Source organism: Chenopodium quinoa, unplaced genomic scaffold, assembly GCF_001683475.1.
Source record: "Chenopodium quinoa cultivar QQ74 unplaced genomic scaffold, ASM168347v1, whole genome shotgun sequence".
Taxonomy (NCBI): domain Eukaryota; kingdom Viridiplantae; phylum Streptophyta; class Magnoliopsida; order Caryophyllales; family Amaranthaceae; genus Chenopodium; species Chenopodium quinoa.
Window position 1 is genome coordinate 5,429,771 of NW_018745684.1, and position 18,739 is coordinate 5,448,509.

Genomic DNA, 18,739 nt, shown 5'->3' on the forward strand with positions numbered 1-18,739 from the left:
AAGTTAAATTTTTGGCCGGTGGTCAGATTTCCCCAACATTACATATTGGAATATAGTTGACTATATTTATATTACAGTTTGTTACAAAGGAACATGAATGTCGACTAGTTTAGTTGATAGAACCTTAAAAGTAAAACACAAATTCTAGGATGGAGTCCCGCTTACATCAATGTCTTTTATGAGCACAATGACATAGCAGAATCAAACACGAGACTGCATGTAATTTGGAGAATATTCATTGATAAAATTAATATATATCCAATCAATTCAATATATGCACTCTTTCTGCAATCTAAAATGAAATTCTAACAATCTACCAAATTACTAGCAGAACCAATACAGGAGAGGCTTGAATTTGGAGAAACAAGCTTTCTAATTTTCTCCTTGAAACTATTTTCAGTGTACAAATGGGCATACAAATTCCACAAAATAAAGCCCATAGAAGCCGTAAACCTGACCTAAACTACCCGTTTCAACACCATAGACGACCACAAACTTCATGTATACCTTGATTTTCGAAGGGGTGATTACTATACAGAAAAAAGAAGGGAAAATTTCTGCACATAAAAGATGGCTAGGGGAGCAATTATATCAGTATTTCTGCATCTTAGCTGAACTTGGGAACTTTGTTCCAACCAAATCTGAAAAAATAAAAATGGTTATCTTCTTCCTTTAGTTTCTGTGGTTCGAACAGGTGGGAGTGTTTGTGAACCACCACCAAGCGCAGCAGCAGCTGACTCGACATGTGTTAGAAGATACTCATATATCTTCTTTCTCAACCTATCAATTGTTTCACCTGATACACGAGCCACGTCTTCTTCCTCTTCTTCCTGCTCCTCGTCCTTGGCTGAGCCTCCACCTATCTCATCCAACCAATCATTGACACTCTTCAGCTGAGTAAGCATGCCAGCTATTTGACCATTGTCTGACAATGCAGAAGAGTCCACATCAGCATCCAAAAAACGCTCCACAAACCCCAAGAACCAATTCTGTGACTCAGACTGAAGTTTCTCAGCCAAGTCCACGTACTCATCAAGCCCATTTCCTCGGTCCCACTCTGGAGGAGGTGGCGGGGCACGAGCCTTTTGGCTAATTAACAGCTGGTCACTAGCTCGACGTGGAGTCCCAGGAGAAGATGTCTTAGAGCTAACTGATAAGCGAGGTTTAGATATGGGCTTCGGTGATGCATTCTTGCTTGCATTTTCAAGAACTATAAAGGCTTGATTTCCTGAATTTTGTTTGGGATTCTGAGACTGGGAGGAAATTGGAAGCGATGTTAATGTTGGTCGATCACTATATACAGAGAATGGTGATAGATCTGTGGCTAAGGCAGCATTAACCCAAGAGGCCGCCTGTTTTCTCCTCTCTGACATTATTTTTTGTGTTTCTTCAGACAAGGCTTCTTGACTATCTGGTGATGAGTCCATTGGTGTATGTTTAGACAGGGAATTGACTGTGAGAAGGGCACTCTTTAAGCTTGAGTGTAGAGTCAAGAATTGCTCCACTGCTGGTTGTGGGTCATCTTCCTTGGCAGATGAGCTTAAATCGGAGTATTTACTACAATCGGGAAGAAACAAGGATTTAGTAAAGCAAGCAAAATTACCAGAGTACAAATATAGACCACAAAGTGATAGTGTAATACAATATCTAAGTTTGAACATCATGTTATATACTTGGTGAAAAATTCAAGACAACCACAATCAAAGGGAAAACTACTGTCTTCTTTTAGCGGCTTGGGATGTGTGAACTCAACCCCAGAACTAGAACGTTAATCATCTATATTGAGACCCCCATCAGCCTGAGCTAATGTGTACTCAATCTACAGCTAACTCTCACATGACTGACACCCTGTCTCAAAGGCAGTGCTAGTGACAATTTTAACTAAATTTCTTATGTGCTACTTCATATACATATACAAATCGCACATAATAATCAATATTATTTATTGCATTGCACGTTTTGACACTTGGGACACATTGCATTCAAAAGGGTCTCGAGTCTCGACAACTATACTCAAGTCCGAGTAATGTAGCTTTACTTATTGATTATCAGGGTCAATTGGCCTCCTAATATGTCTACATTATTCATTTTTATAAATTTTCTGGTTGGTAAGAAGACTAAAAACTGCCCTACCAGGCCATAACCTTGTACACGTCAACCCAGCTTTGGTTAACGGGCTAGGTTTTTAGGAGTTGGGGTAAGGGTAAAGGATCCCAACCTCAAGATGGGAAGGTGCAATACTTACCATTAGGTCAAGCTTAACTTGGTATTAATTAGTCTATGTCAACAAACACAGCTTATCACCAAAAGAAAAACACTACAATCAACGGAAATCCCTCGCATGTACGGAGATATCAGAAATACAGAATATTAAGATACCACCATATTAATTTATAGGTAAAATTACCTTAAGCAACGAAGTATACTCTCTGCGGCTGAAGCTTCTTGCATTGCCTCTATTGCAGCCATTTGTGCTGAATCTCTAAGCTTCAGAACTTCCTGAAGGAAAAGTATCAAAAGGAACTTTAAAACACTATAGTAGTTCTGATCTGAATTGAAGATTTGTATACAGATATAATAACACAACTTTAAGTAATAAGCTGCACCAATAACATCAGAAGTAAGCCAGAAAATAAAAACAAAGAGACCAAGCAAAGTCTCAAAAGACAAAAGGACGGCAAATTGAGTGGTCATTTGGTTGCATGCAGAGCGTTTCATATAAAACTATTTGGTTGACAGCGAGAAAAGCTTTTAATGGAAAATTAGTCCTGCTTGGGGGAGTAGGTAAGCAACTTTACCCATGTTGTGATTAGTAGATTTTTCAAGTTGTAATGTTGTATAACCTGTGTTCTTATCATTTAAGTTACCAAACTCCAAAATATCTTTCTCCCAACTTCCTAATTTATTAATAAGAGCCAAACAATCACTAAAACCATATCATTTTCTGTAACGTAATGAAAAATATTACTATGAGATGAATCTGATAATTTGCAATCCCAGACAACTGCAAAGGAAATACCTTTCCGAGCTTCGTGACAGAGGAAGGAAGAGATGACCACAGTACACTAGCATCTATCAATTTCCTACTACCGGCAGAGACCTTCACCAAATTGTTTGGAAACCCATTGCTAGCATTATTATCCACTGATTTCCTTCCAATAGAATTTCTCGGTTTGCTTGATCTATCAAGATCTTCTATTGCTCCATTAGAGGTCAAAGTTCTCGCAGATGTTTGATCTTTAGCTTCCACCTTTGATAGTTTCGAGGACTTTTGGACTTTAATCTCTGCTTTGGTTGATGACCGCTCATCTGATGGATTTTTCTTAGGCACCTGAACAAAAATGAGCAAATTATTTTCCACTAAAATTAATCAGACTATCAATGCCATATATGCAGTCTGCAAACAAGAAATCGGAGGTACATTTGAACAAATGGTAGAGCTATGAACAGAGAATCACAAGTTATGTATCAAAGCTGTATAAATGCAGTTTTTACAGCCAATCAGCTTAGATTAGTTGATATTACCACTTGTTAAGAGTGTATAAGACACCACTCATACAAGGCCCAAAAGGCAGGGAAAGATTGGACAAGAATAGTCCAGTGTCTCGACATTTTCGAACAACTTCAATGCTGATAAAATTAATTATTGCAGAAACCAAAGTTGATAAACATAAGCACTTACAGAAGTACAACGAGCTGCAGGGCTCGCATCAGGCTTCCCAGTTTTTATTTTCAAGTTATCTCTACTCTTTGTCTCCATGCTCCCTTCCCAACTCCTCCTCAATGCTTTCGGTCCCATATCAATTACATGAGCCAGTTTCTTCGGTGTAGACACAGAAGGCTGCCTCTTAGTCACTGGACTCGCTGCACGTGCAGAACTGGACTTCTCAGACAGTCCTAATTTAGCAGATACCTTCTCCATTAAACCCAACTTAGGAGTCCCTCTATCACTCTTGATCTTTGCCTGGTGCTTGACCCCACTCGAAAACTTCTCAAATGAAGTAGGAAGCGAATAACAACTAGTAGGTGATGACGGTATAGACTGTGAACCCGAAGTCTTTAACCTTCCCAAAGCCTCTTTCCTATCCACAGAACTCACAGAGGTTTTCGATGATATAGACTTTGATCGAGCAATCGACACTTTCTTATCTACCTGCTCATCTTTTCCAAAACTATTCAATTTAGAAGGAGGAGCCTTCTCTTTACTGCCAAACAATGACTTTGCAGCTGATTTCGATTTGTCACTAGTTTTTGACCCTGGAGAAGAATTATTTAAGAACCCTAAAGAATGAGTTGCTACAATATCTTCCGGGGTACCAACACAAGGATGCCTCCCGGGAACCAGCCTCACACCTCGAAGAATAGGGACTGGGGAGGCAGCCTCAAGCCTATCAACATGAATGTATTGACCCAATTGAATCTTATCACTAAGAATTAGATCATCATGTTCATCAGGAAGTGCAACATAAGTAGCATGAGACGAATCCGAAACCTTCAAATAAAACCCTTGGTTTTGAAATAAATCACCACCTGCTAATGCAGGAACAATGCTCACAACTTGCAATAGAGAGGACCTATGTTCACCAGCAACTTTAACATCTGTGTTCATATGCTGTAAAAGCTTTAACAAAATCCCAGGTACTAAAGTAGCCATTGTTGTAACCTTCAATGTGCATCACTCCAACAAAACCCCACAAACTATCTAAAAATTCAATTGAACAAAAAATCACAATTAACACCAAAAATTAGATGATATTCATTAATAAACATAAATAAACAAAAGAAACATACATCTACAATAACAACAATGCCAAAATCTACATTAACCAAGATTATATCTCTAATGGGGTCAATTAACAATAATAATTTTCCTATTGCATTAATTTCTCTATTGATATGATCCAAAAATTACTTAACATGTGAAACTTGCAGTGGTTAAAGCAGCTTTCTGACAGCTTAGATAGAGACATAACATAACACAATTGCCAATAAAATTCAATGGGAAAAAAATCAAGAAAAGTTGAAAAAAAGCTCAATAAGCCAGATTGAAAAAGTGGATCTTGAGGTCCAAATTCACAGGAAATTGACAATTCAACAAAAACCCATTTAGAAAAACACCACAAAAATAACATAACAAAGATCAATCACAAAAACTCAACCAAAAAAATTTCATTTATCAACTATGAAAATGCAATAAACCCAGAAATTAAAAATTACTCACCAAATTACAAAGCCCAAGAACCCAGATGAAAACTGTGAAGGTTGGCAAGAAGCTTAAGAGTCACTCAAATCATGTGATTTTCTCAACACCCAGAATTTTATTATATTTTTAATTAAATACCCAACTTTTTATAGTAGCTAATAAATAAGATGGTGATTGAAACTTCTGATTCCTGGGATTTTTTTTCAACAGAGAAAAAGGAAGATTGAAGGAAGAAGAAGAAGAAAGTGGGGTTTGAATGCAAAAAATTTAGAGAGAGAAAGATAGAGATTTAGAGAGAGAAAGGGGGGTTGAGAACTACAACTCAGAAGAAGACATAAAAATTGTAAGATCACAAAAAAAAAAATTAAGTTTTTTGGCCCACAAAATTACAGAAATGAGGGTCCTTTTTTTGCACCTGCAAGCCAATGAAGCAGAAGAAGCTTACTGAGTAATGAAGCAGAGAAACTTTATGAACACTTCTGAAATATTTTGCAGCATAATTTTATTTTTACTCCAGAGGAATCTGAATTTAATTTGGTATTATTATGAATGTACATCTGTAACAGTTAACCAGAATTTTTCTTTGTATTTTTGTAGCAGTTTAAAGCAGTGGAGTATAATTAAGCGTAAGGGTTACATGGGAGGCTGGGATTGTTTTGGATATTCTCTATCTATTTATTAATTTAAGGCCTTATATATTAAATTAAATTGTTGTTATTCAGTTTAGGTACTTCCAATCATATCACTTGGATGGTGTTAACTCCTCTTTTGCATCTTAACGTGGACAAGGACTATACAAGTATGAGGGTTTTTGGTTCGCAAAAGTTGGGTATAAGGTATGAATTTAAAATTGGTAAAGGATCAGAAAGTATAGACTAGCAAATTTATACAGAGTAACAATTACTTCATTCATTTTTTTGTCTTCTATTTGATACGTTTCTTTTATTATGTTTGTCAACACATAAATTTAACGACTCGTATATCTAATTATCAATCATTAAAAGAAGCGAGTTCAATCAAGTAGGCAAGGCTAAATACTGAATTTTTTTTTTAAAAGTCTATACTTTTATTCATATATTAAAAAGTGTTTGTAATACAGAATATATGTCACGTGGCACCCTTCACGTACATATTGAGACAATTATAACAAAATTTTACATATTTAGGTTTTATCATAAATATACATCGCAATATTTAGTCAAAGTAAAATTTGTTATGGCTCGAACTTGTGACTTTAAATTGAGTTTCCCATTATCTCTACCAAGCAAATTTGATAACAAAAATGGTAGACTTTGTACATGGCCATTAGCCCATTACTCATTTCAGGTTTAATAAGTTCAGATAAATTCAGTTAAGTTCGGAAAAGTTAAGTTTAGGAAAAATAAGTTTTGATAAGGGTTACCCAAATACAAATTAAACCTAAAATAAGTTTTAATAAGTTCAAATAAGATCGCTTAATTTCAGATAAATGAAAATCAAGTGAATAGAACACACATTAAGTGATAAAAATTTATATGTAAATACCTCATTAATCAAATATGGAGTAACAATTAGTTTTTGATCTTGCTTGTGCACATGATGTTAGTTAATAATCATGTTAATAGGAAAGAAATAAACAAAATAAATAAAAGATGGAAAATATTGGAATTAATTGGAAGGTCAAATTGTGTGTTTTGGAAATAACGTCAAATTGTCAAATTTGTGACTTCTTGATTTATTTTTATTTTTTTTTTTAAATTGTAGATTGTAGTATACTTTTTTTTAAAAAAAAACTGATTGTAATATACTTAATGATATTGTGAGAGCACTATCTCAATCAAAAGATTAAGCTAATAGTTAAACGTTAAGATCCCGTTGGATTTGAAATGTGGATATGACTTGGGTCTGGTAAACTCTTATATGAACCTGGTTTACAATAATATATTGTGGAACACTAACATTAGAGACACTATGGTTGTTTTATTAAAAATAAAAATGGGTCACTATTTTTAAAATAAAGGTTATTATGTTGAAATAAAAGTCATTTTGGTATTATAAAGGCTATAAGGGGTTCTTTTATGAAATTTTTTTATATACTGGTCAATATGAGTAATAAAGGTCACTATTTTAAACTTAAGGTCATTATGTTCAATATAACGTCGTACTTTAAATTCACAATAATATTAAAGGTCACACAAGTTTTAATAAAGGTTACTATGTTAAAAATAAGGTTACTTCGTAAAAATGAGGGTCACTATGTTCAATATAATGTCAGTTGTGTGCGTATAAGCCTCAGGTCCACGCAAGATTTTTTGCTTGGGTCTTTCCATACCCATTGTGAAATAAATCACACTAGAAAAGGAGGGGTGGATGAAATTTGAACCCGTGATTTTTGTATCACATTAGCTCTGATACCGTGTTAGAGAATTATTTTTACCAAAACTTAACCTGATGTTTGAAGCTTAGGATTGGTGTATATACTCTATCAAATATAAAACCCGAAGGGTTGGATTTCCAAATTGATGATTTATTTTTCTTAAGCAATTATCAAGCAAAGTTTTGTTATCTTTCAATTTATTCTGACTTGGAATTTTCGAAGGGGCATCAAGATGACTTGATGTACTGGTTCTCTCATAAATCGGGCAATTACACTACTAAGACGGGGTATGCTTTCTTCCAAACTCTGAAAGATCGAGAAGCTTGTAATCTCACTAATCCAGTTTTTTGTAAAATTATGTGGCGTCTTAATATTTCTCCAAAGTGGAGCCTTTTTATCTGGAAATTAGTCATGAATGGACTAGTGGTAAAGGCTAACTTACATCATAGAGGAATTCCAGTGGTCTTAGCTTGTGATTTGTAATTGTGTGGTGGAGACCGAGAAGATACGACACATCTTTTTAAGGAATGTATGGTAGCTAGAAGAATGTGGGACAACTGCTCACTTGTTGTCAACTCAGAAATGACTGAATCTACTCCAATGGGACAATGGATTCAAAGTAATATCCTGCTTTTTTATAGCGAGGATGATATTCATAGCAATAGAATTAATATGTTTATAGTAAATCTTTGGTGCTTATGGATCAACATGAATGGAAAGGTGTTTAAAGGGGAGGAAGGTGACTTGGCTAACTTTAATCGACATCTAGAGAAAGCAAAGAAAGAACTGGACACCTATAGAGTTACACCAAACACTCGCAATGGAAACTCTATAAGAGAGGGGGGGATCTACTTTAAGACCTCACGGTTTTCATTATGCTTCTTTGGGGATGGAAGACTACCAACTTCATCACAATCTGGTTAGCTCCCATGGGGTGAAGATCGCTTTTGTTGGCTCGTGGCAGAAGCAAACAGGTAATGCAAGGCTAGGTTGGACCTTAGCAACAGAGCAAGAACAAGCCGATATAGGGGGAAGGCACTACAAGCCTCCACGCGGAAGCTATGGCATGTTTGCTGGCTGTCAAGTGGGCTAAAGAAAAGGGTTTCCTGAAGGTCTTTCTACTTACAGACTGTGCTAATCTGGTCAGCATTCTGGAAAAACGACAAGAACTAGAGATAGGGATTCTTTTCACGATTAAGGATATTCAGAAGACAGCAAGCATGATCCAAACTTGTGTTGTTTGGAAGGTTAGCAGGGAACAAGTTCACCAGGCACATCAAGTTGCAAATGAGTGCAGGAATAGTTTTACCAGCTTTGTTACTTAGTTTATTTTGCTTCAATGTTGTCAAAAAATAAAAAAATAATCTTACTTTGTACTCCCTCTGTTTATTTTTAATTGCAACTTTGGTTGGAATTGCGGTTCACGAGGCAAAAGTTAAGGGGTGTGTAGTAGTGGGGTTAATTAAAGGTGATTAAAGTGTGTGGAGAGAGAAAGTTTGGCCCACCACTTGGGAAAGTAGTGGGAAAGTAAGGGTAAAATAGTAATTTTCAGGGATTTTGTTTACCCAAAATAGAAATAAAATAGAAAGTTGCAATTAATTTTGAGCGGACTAAAATGGCAAAAGTTGCAATTAAAAAAAAAAAAAACAGAGGGAGTATTATTTATCACTTTTAGTAAATTAGTAATTTTGATGTCAACAAAAAAAAAAAAAAATAATTAAAACAAACCAAGATTAGAATTAGATTATATCATAATAGATTAGATCAAATCAAACCATATGAAACCTAAAAAAATTTAGACCAAACCACCTTAAATATGGCTAAGAGAACGTGACCCAAATTAATTTATGTTGCAATTTGGTGACCATAACATCTTAAATAAGGTTAAAATAACATTGACATAAGAGTAAATGAAAAACAATTTTTTTTTTATATATAATTTAGTCGCAGCTATGTAAATAAAAATAAAAATATTTACATCTGTTCTTGAAAAGAAAAAAAAAACCCTTTGTTTTTTCTTTTTGGAAGTTACAAATATTCTGTCCATGTTTGAAACAAATTACACAAATTCCAATACCAAAGTCTAATTTCACCACAATTTTTGTGATAAAATAACAAATACCAAAGTATAATTATTAACATTGTATTTAGCTCTCAAAAATCAATATTTATTGGAGAGTGCAACTGGGATGCATGTGGATGGCAGAGAAGCTTGTCGGTTGCTTGAGATGGTGTATAGTGTTTTCTATGTTTGTGGGGATGCAATAGTTGTTTTATGGGCAAACACCAAAATTCTAACTTTTCTTCTCTGTATTTCTACACTTATAATAGTGTTAATGTGTGATCTATGTATGTATGATTGTGCACATGCTCTTACAAATACAATTTACATGTAGAAATATTGTTTATCCTTATATATACTCATTCTATTTCATTCAATCATGTTCAAGTCTTTCAAATACAATTAAATCTAAGCTACAAAATTTTATGATACTATATGTGAATTATGTGATGGACTCATGGTTTTAGTTCTTTAACAGTTCTTTGTAGATTGACTAGTCACTTAGATAAGCGGAAAAGTCTATAGCCATTGGATCGACTTAGGTCTTACACTCTTACTTGATGATAAGGTAGTGTTATATTCAAAACCTTGCCTTGTATTTAGACTAAACTTTAACCGCCCCTTCTTCACTCTCCATTTTCTACTTAGAATTCTTTAAAATTAGTGCTTCATAAGCTGAAAAATAGTCAAATTTCTTCAGAAATAATTTGCCAACCCTTTCTCTTTAATTTCTTTATGATTTTGTTATTAGTTTTGATAAAACTACCTTCTGAGTTAGTTTACTACAAGTTACTTCATGAGTAAAGATTAATATGGGATCGAAAAAGTGATTAATCCTTTGATTGCCATTAGATGAATCAAACGAGAATTTTCTTCACTGTTATAATTGCATTGATTAGTAGGCTCCCTTATCGAGGAAGGCTTTAAATCACAACAATATAATAAAAGAGAGTATGAAAAAGTACAATTTGCAATACCAATCTCAGCTTTGTTGAAAGAATGCTTTTATTTGATTCATCTGTCATGAATTTGTTAGATTTAAATCTCTTTAGAAATGTCGTATGGCGTTATATATATATATATATATATATATATATATATATATATATATATATATATATATATATCTTATTAGTCTAAAGTTTATCTTATCTGAAGATATTCATATCTGAAGTTATATGAACTTATTTATAGCTAGCACTGGAATTTAAGACAACCCAAAATTGATTTATAATGCCCCTTCACACGAAAGCCCAAATGGGGATGCGGCTTGGGCCTCCTTATACCCAACGTTAATTAAATTTCACTTTGGAAGGAGGGGTGGATGAGATATGAACCCGTGACCTTTGTGTTACGTTGGCTTCGTCCGAAACCACATTAAAGGATCAATTCAACAAAATGATTAAGAGTTGAAGCCCAAGATCTGTTTATATACTTTATTAGCAAGCGTAGAATCCTCAATGTTGCAATAAAAAATAATAATAATAAAAAATCCCTTTGTTCTTTTATCACACTTGCCAGACTTTAACGATTAATAACTTTAATTCTCCATAAGTAAAAATTATAAAATTTACGACGATTTTATCAAATGCTACTGAGTTTTTTAAAAATTCACCAAATGACATGAAGTTTTCACAAATTCACCAAATGCCATTAAGCTTTTAATAAAAAAATTCACCGAATGCCATTAATGACTAACGGCCGCTAACTCCGTTAGTCATTAGGATTAAATCATGACACGTGTCATGATTTAATCCTAATGACTAACAAAGTTAACGACCGTTAGTCATTAATGGCATTCGATGAATTTCTTAAAAGCTCGGTGGCATTTGGTGAATTTGTGAAAACTTCATGGCATTTGGTGAATTTTAAAAAAAACTCAGTGACATTTGGTGAAATCGCCGTAAAAGTATACTTATTGAGACGAATTTAAAAAGATCTCACATGAATATTTTTTTTTCCTTATATATTATTCACAAAAGATGGTCAAAAAAGAGAGATGGTGAATAGTGTAAAAGTCAAAGCGAGTTAAGTAAAAAAGAACGAAGAAAGTATGTAACTGTTATTGATGCAAATAAGCATTCAATATATTCCCTTTTTTAATGAATGTATAACAAAATTAAGCATTTATCATTGTAATTAATTAGCATCATTTATTATTTCAACCTTTTACTTCTTGTTAGAATTCATGTCATAATTCTAAACAAAATTGGAATCAAAGGTCATGCAAAACTAAAGAAAATAAGGAAAAATAGAAAGAGAACTTAGATTGCCAAAAGCTCCGACCTCATTCTCCCTTCCCTAAACCCCTTCCCCCCCCCCCCCCCCAAATCGACAAATCGATCTCCTCTCCTATCGAGAATTTGATGCAGTGTGTGGAAGGGAAGGGAGGTGCGAAATCGGTGGTGTGGGCAGGTTTTTCGGGGTTCGGGTAAAGGAGGGGTGGTCGAAAATCAGTGGTGGGGGCTGGGGGAGGTAGTGACTGGGTGTTTTCGCCGGTCGGAAATCGCCGTCAGAGGCAGGGGGTCAGGCTGGGCATGGGTACAGTGGCAGTGCGGTGGCTGGCGCAGTGAATGGGTTTTTTTTTTTTTTATTATAAATTTTTTGAAGTTTTTTTTTCTATTTTTTTTTAAAATAATTCATTTTTTTTTTGGACCAAACACGTGTTGACACGTGGTTTGGTAACCTGTAATTAAAGGTTGTTGACTGGTTGGGATTACTCTAGGCAAACATACCCAATATTTAGAATTATTAGATAAAAAACCTTAATTGGGATTATTAAAAGTAGATTGATTATAGTTGGAATTATTAAAGTGTATTTTTCCAAGCTCAAACCATGAAAATAGCTCCAAATCGAGTAAGTAGTACAATGACGCCAAGCTTAGATAATTCGATCAGAGAATCTAATTTATAAACCAACACTTAAAATATTAATTGGTGGGCCACTTTTAATCTTAATAATTAGTGTAAATTAATATGGATTATCTCATTTATCATTTTATCAATGACACAATAATTACAGTAGTTGTGGTATGGAATTATTTTTTGACGCTTGCATGATCATATAAATGATTATTCACATGAAGAAGCAAAGATCTACAGTATTATAATTATTGATGAGGGTTCTAGTTAATCTACTTTAATAATTAATCATTGTAGTAATTATTTGTACATTTCACCTGATAAAGGCGATAAAAGGTTGTCTATCAAACTCTGCCAGCATGCTCTGATTAGGCCAACATACCTTCCAGCTTTTTAAATTTATTCAGGGTAATTTTAAACCTGATTTGATTTTAATGTAAATAGATAATGAGAGGGTGTTAATATATTTACTTTCACTAAAATTTGTTATTTAATACGGAGTACTTAAGAAAGTAAATTAATTAATAAAGTATAGAAAACTTTTATTTATATCGAGTAACTTTAATTTATTTTAAGACAACTTTTGATAATTTTAGGACAGTTTTACAATGGATGTAATATATTTTATAGTACACCCGATTTTTTTCAAAAAGTTTGCGAGACCTGTTGTATTTTCCTTTTAATCCTTTTAAATATTAGAGGTGATTAAGATCAGCTCAGCCTAAAAAATACTCCGTACTTGAATTTAGGCAACCTTTTGGACCTGACCTGATTTTTAATTATTTTTTGGGTTTTGGACAACTTAAATTTATATTTCAAATACGTTACTATTAGTGCCAATAAATTTGACTCACATCAACTAAACCCAACCAAACAATTGAGAACGGAGAAATTAGTTCATGTAGTAAAAATCAATGTATGAGTAAGAAAGGATATCAATCACTATTCCTTGTCAAGAATAGATATATTTTTACTATATTGGATCTTTATTTAGGTTGTTCAAGATTTACATTTGTGTGATAAAACATTCGTGTTTAGATAGCAAGTAGCCGTCATCATAGCTAGCTTAGTCATTATCGTATACCTTATGAGGTTCACGCATTCAACACACCATTTTTATTATGTGAAATTGATTAGATATGCAAATGCATTTCTTCATGCAAGATATAGCGAGATACCTCTTCAACATGATATACTTGGTATGTTTAGGTCACGTACACACAATGACACAATTTAGACAATGTATTGTACGTATCTCATATTCAATAGGTGACACGTACATATTAAATATGCTATATTAAATACCGAAACACTCATATATCTTTTGTTATGAACACTAATTAGAGTCATCGGGAGACACAATTGCGTATCTAGATAGAGTATTCAAATGATGAAAACAATTGATAACAAAGAACATTATGCATTTATACTAGAATACTATAAATTTAATTATTCACCCAAAAACATTATGCATATTTGTCTCTACAAAACCTAATATGATTATCATCATCATAGACCTCAAAGTATCCCTATTAACGTTGTACAATAAATTACAATGAAATAATTTCAAATTATTGCACTAATAATAATAGCTCCACCATACTCAATTTAGCAAAGCTAAGAACAGCCTAATTTAGGCATCCCACCTAACACGATGCTAGCTATAACTTGTTAGTTGTTTTATTTGCTTCCAATTTTCCATTTTTAGTTACTTTTGTATTCGCCATTATTGAACACTAAATTGAACCCAGTCTTATCACTTAATTTCTGAGAGTTGTTTTGTCTTGCTTATAGTGCGAGCTTTGGTTTTAGGATTAAGATATGGAGGAATACTATTTGGAATGGATGATTGTTGAAATTTAAAATTTTTTGCTCTTTAAAATCATTAATTTTTATTGATTTAGATTTATGTTTACTAATCTAAATTTATACTTATTGAACTTAAATTATTTATATAAAATGAAGAGAACAAGTTTTACTAATATATTTAATTTGTAATTTTCTTCCATAACAATTACATACTAGGTGATACTACACAACTTTCGAATTAGTGCATGTTTGAACTTTATGAGATATTGAGATGTATAGTAGTTTAATTAAGTGGCATGCCAAATAATTTAATTGGCTATTAAGTTCCAAATGGATGGAGATTCTCTAAACACCCCCCCCCCCCAAAAAAAAAAAGATGGTTGCATGCTTTGCTAGGTCGAGCCATCTAGGTCTTACTTGGACCTGGCTAGGCCTAACCTATCGTTAATGGTTGGCCAAAATTTCAAAGGAAAACCTAAATACACATGTCATTGTATCATTCTTGTACGCATATGCCAAATTTAAATCATTTTAGTGTACTTGTCATGTCAAACCCTAAGGTGGCCTAGACATGACTCATATTTTTCATGCATAATAACGTGTCGTGTCGTGTCATGTTTTTTTCATATTGCGTCATATGTCTAGTACCATCTTCACCCCGGCCACTGATCATTATAGAGATTGCATAAACGAAGTAACTTCTCTTGAAGTAATAAGTCTTACAGAAATTAAATTTTCATGTAAATCAAACAAACACTTAATATTGACATGGTCTACTCTACAATAATATTGATTTTTTTGCCATTTCTAATTTTTTTAAAAATGATTTGAGATCTTTTATAAATCCAATTTTAAGTCTTAAATTAGGTCTATATGATGACAAGCAAATTTCATGCATTATTTTCAATAATTTTACTAATTAAACTATTTGACATTCACTCATATTCTGAAAGTCTATCAATTTATACTCCTTAACTTTAATACCTCATTGATTGATGTAGAAGTGCCAAATTACAGGTCCTACCCCACACGTGTGTGCCGTAATTGTGAACTCATCCAAGACCCTTAAAAGCCATGTTTTCTTAATTACTCTCCTTGGATCTTGCAATAAACGTGAAGCAACGAACCCAACATTATCGTGGCATCTTTGGTGCGCCAAATGCAAAAATATCAACATCATACTTAGAATAATGAAAAATGCTATATATAGTGCTTAAGATTACATATAAGCATTAAATACACATTAGAAAATCGTATAACGTTAGAAAATCATATAAATATAAACACTAATTATACTGATTTATACGTGTTTTTGTCATGAATTCATAATTTTATACAATTTTCAAGAGTGTATTTAATGCTTAAATATACCTTTTAGAACTACATATAGCAGTATCCTAGAATAAATACTAATCGTATTAAATTAATGGAAACATCAAACATATAGTACACAATTTATTTTTGAAGGAATATGGTACACAATTTATAATTGAAATTAATTATTACTATGATTTGAAAAGATAAATAAATTTATAAATTGGGTCCTCCAATTTCAATCATAATCACCACCGACGGTTTTTACTACTTAAGCTGCATTAATTAGTTGTTTAGATCTACTCACTCCAAACAACTTCCACCCATTCATTTCATCATTTTTTAGGCACTTTATAAGGATGTCATTTCAATTGAGTTGGATTATTAGCTTTTTTAAGATCAATTTGATTTAAAGTTGTCTCGAATCTGATTTGGTTAGGATAATTTTGGCCGAGTTTGGTTGAGATTTAAGCTCCTGTAATAAATATTTTGATGTGGAAATGTAGTATTAAATCTTGTTTATATCACTATTTTTAGAATTAATGTTTTGAGATTTTATGTAGACATAATAAATTTCTTAAACAAATTTAGAATGTAAAATTAACAATTTGCAACATGGTTAAACTCAAGATTTTATCCCTCAAAAAAAAAAAAAAAAAAAAAAAACTCAAGATATTATATAAATTGTCTTTAAATATATTTCTATCAACTTCTTATGGAGTATTAAATAATTAATTTAAGTAGTGACATATTGTAATAATCATCCACAAATGAATATGATTATAAAAATGCATGTAGAAAATGTGACGTATTTGTATTTTTATATAAACATTATTAAAAGTATGTATAACTAACTACTCACTAATTTGGATAAGGAAGTATTTTCTTAAAATATTCACAGTTGAAATTGATACTAACATATTATCATATCCTCACATGAAATAAGATGTTTTGTTACGATTTTATTAAGGTTGATCAGAAGTTGATTGGATTGGATGCGCCAGGTTGATCATATATATATATATATATATATAATTTTATTTTACGTAATTAAAGATATTTATCTTAGAAAAAAATAAACAAAAATTAATTTTTTGTTCTAATACTCGTATGATATTTCTACTATGATTTAAATTGTTTTATACTTGTACATGCCAAAAAAATTATAAAGTTCGAAATAAATTAAAGTGAATGACTTACTGAAATTTAATGATTCGTTTAATTAACTACCCTGGATGTTTGTTCGAGTGATGACTGATGACCACTAGAAAATGGCAATATTTATAAGAAAATAGAGATCAAATAGGATTTGAAGACCTAAAAGTATCCACAAAATAATGAGTAGTGCAATTGATTACATATAATGGTTGAAAAAAATAACAGCATAACTGTACAAAATGTCCAACAAAGAGAGTGAGGGATAGCTCAAGTACTTAGAGCTTCCCTCCCGGTTCCAAAAGATCGCGGGATCGATTCTCATCCCCGCCCTTGTGGCTCTCTAAACAACAAAAAAACAAAATGCCCAACAAAAATCAGTTATTCATAACTATTTTAGCGTTTTAAACAGTTTTGCCTTTAATACATGTACGAAAACATTACTAATATAATTAATAGATATTCATAATTTTGAATTTGAGGACCACATATACCAGGTGATTTTTAGGTTTGCAATTGTATGGATCAGAATTATGGACTCAAGTATCTCCCCTTGTAGAATCATGCATAATAGTTCAAGAAATAACTTGTGGACTGTTTACTAAATTGATAGCCCATTTTATTGTTCTTTTGCTGAAGTTTAGTTTGGTACTTCTCAAAAACTTCGTTGTGAATTAGTATATGCATATTAATTTCAGGATCGTGTCGATCACCCCCACTAATAAGAGCCTCAAGAATACTTAAACAGACTACTGACAAACTTAATAATACCGAGTAGATGCCCTATGCCCCTATATAGAAGCTATGCTACTCGAACTTTTCATTTTACCTCACATAAAAATCCGAGTCAAATACTTAGACACATAGTCATGTCAAAACCGAGTAACCAAGTCAATAATTCGTATACAAGACAGATTAAATACAATGTTTTCAAAAAGAACTTGATTTTGTCAAAAAAAAAAAAAAAAAAAGCTTGTTAGTTGTTACAGGTAAAAGTAGTTGGATTATTTGGTGGGCAGTGAACAACAAAAGCCTCTTTGTAACTACTGCTGTATATACTTCGTAGTTCAGTACTATTTTTCTGCTGATGCATAGTTAATTAGTTAGTTCCTGCAGGTAATGTCTGAAATTTAATGTCGTGCTTATACAAGGCAACCATGGAGCAGTATAGTGATTTAGGTGAGAACAACTTGGCAACAAGAAGAGGCAGCGCGATTAACACTCAATGCAAAGCATGAAACATGGCTAATATCGCAGAACAAAGCAACACTTAGTAACAGACTAACAGATATTAGAACAGTATGGCTAGAAAGGGTTATGATCACGGTCCAATGTGACAAGCTCCAAGACCAAAAGGCTCACACTTTAGAAGGTCGGAGGAGCTTTTTTTTTTTTTTGGGGGGGGGGGGTATAACAGAGACTCAAGAGTGTTGGTTCAAATATCATGCCACAAATATGGTATTCTCCTAAGAAACTTTTCGAAAGAATAGTCGTCGTGAAGTTTTAATTTGTTTCCATCAAGGAACAACATTACTTGGCATAAGATAAGATGCGATGATGCTTGCTCCACTGCCTCTACATTAACTTGTTCTCGATTTAAAGTCGTCAAATCAGATGTTCGAGTCGGTTTCAAGTTCAGTCAAGTCAGGTAGGGATCAATTACAGCTCCTAGGTTTTAGACAGCATTGTCATATCAAGTTTTTAGTTGGTCTGTGTAACATTTTGTTATCATCTAGACCTAGTCTACTCACAAATTGCCAACGATTTTGATAGCTCTAGTTTTTTAACTAGACCAACTATTTTAGCCATTTCGGTTAAAAAAGTTCAATGGCTTTTATATAAGAGCACTGATACTTGTCAGAGATTTACCAAGTCAATACTGGAATTTTCCAGATTTTGGAATCCAAGACATAGTGGTTAATCCAATCATTCTCATACAAAGAAAACTTAACTCACTAGTCACTATGGAAAAACCTAA

The 18,739-nt window shown here is 33.0% G+C and overlaps 1 protein-coding gene across 1 annotated transcript; it reads right to left on the reverse strand.

Annotated features, from left to right (window-relative positions):
* Positions 1-214: 214 nt before the first annotated feature.
* Positions 215-5,981, reverse strand: LOC110717447. Its single transcript, XM_021896147.1, has 5 exons — positions 5,222-5,981; positions 3,683-4,702; positions 3,020-3,331; positions 2,408-2,499; positions 215-1,557 (listed from the first exon to the last, which is right to left on the reverse strand). The coding sequence occupies exons 2-5, from the start codon at positions 4,652-4,654 to the stop codon at positions 660-662; spliced, it is 2,274 nt and encodes a 757-aa protein (XP_021751839.1). The 5' UTR covers positions 4,655-4,702; positions 5,222-5,981; the 3' UTR covers positions 215-659.
* Between the last annotated feature and the right edge of the window lie 12,758 nt (positions 5,982-18,739).

What these genes read in the sequence shown, in the direction of transcription:
- LOC110717447 (XM_021896147.1), bottom strand. Translation starts at nt 4,654, where the DNA reads ATGGCTACTTTAGTACCTGGGATTTTGTTAAAGCTTTTACAGCATATG. An exon ending in CTGTCACGAAGCTCGGAAAG is followed by an intron (nt 2,500 to 3,019) that starts GTATTTCCTTTG and finishes CTTTTCCTTCAG; the next exon opens with GAAGTTCTGAAGCTTAGAGA. An exon ending in AGTATACTTCGTTGCTTAAG is followed by an intron (nt 1,558 to 2,407) that starts GTAATTTTACCT and finishes TCCCGATTGTAG; the next exon opens with TAAATACTCCGATTTAAGCT.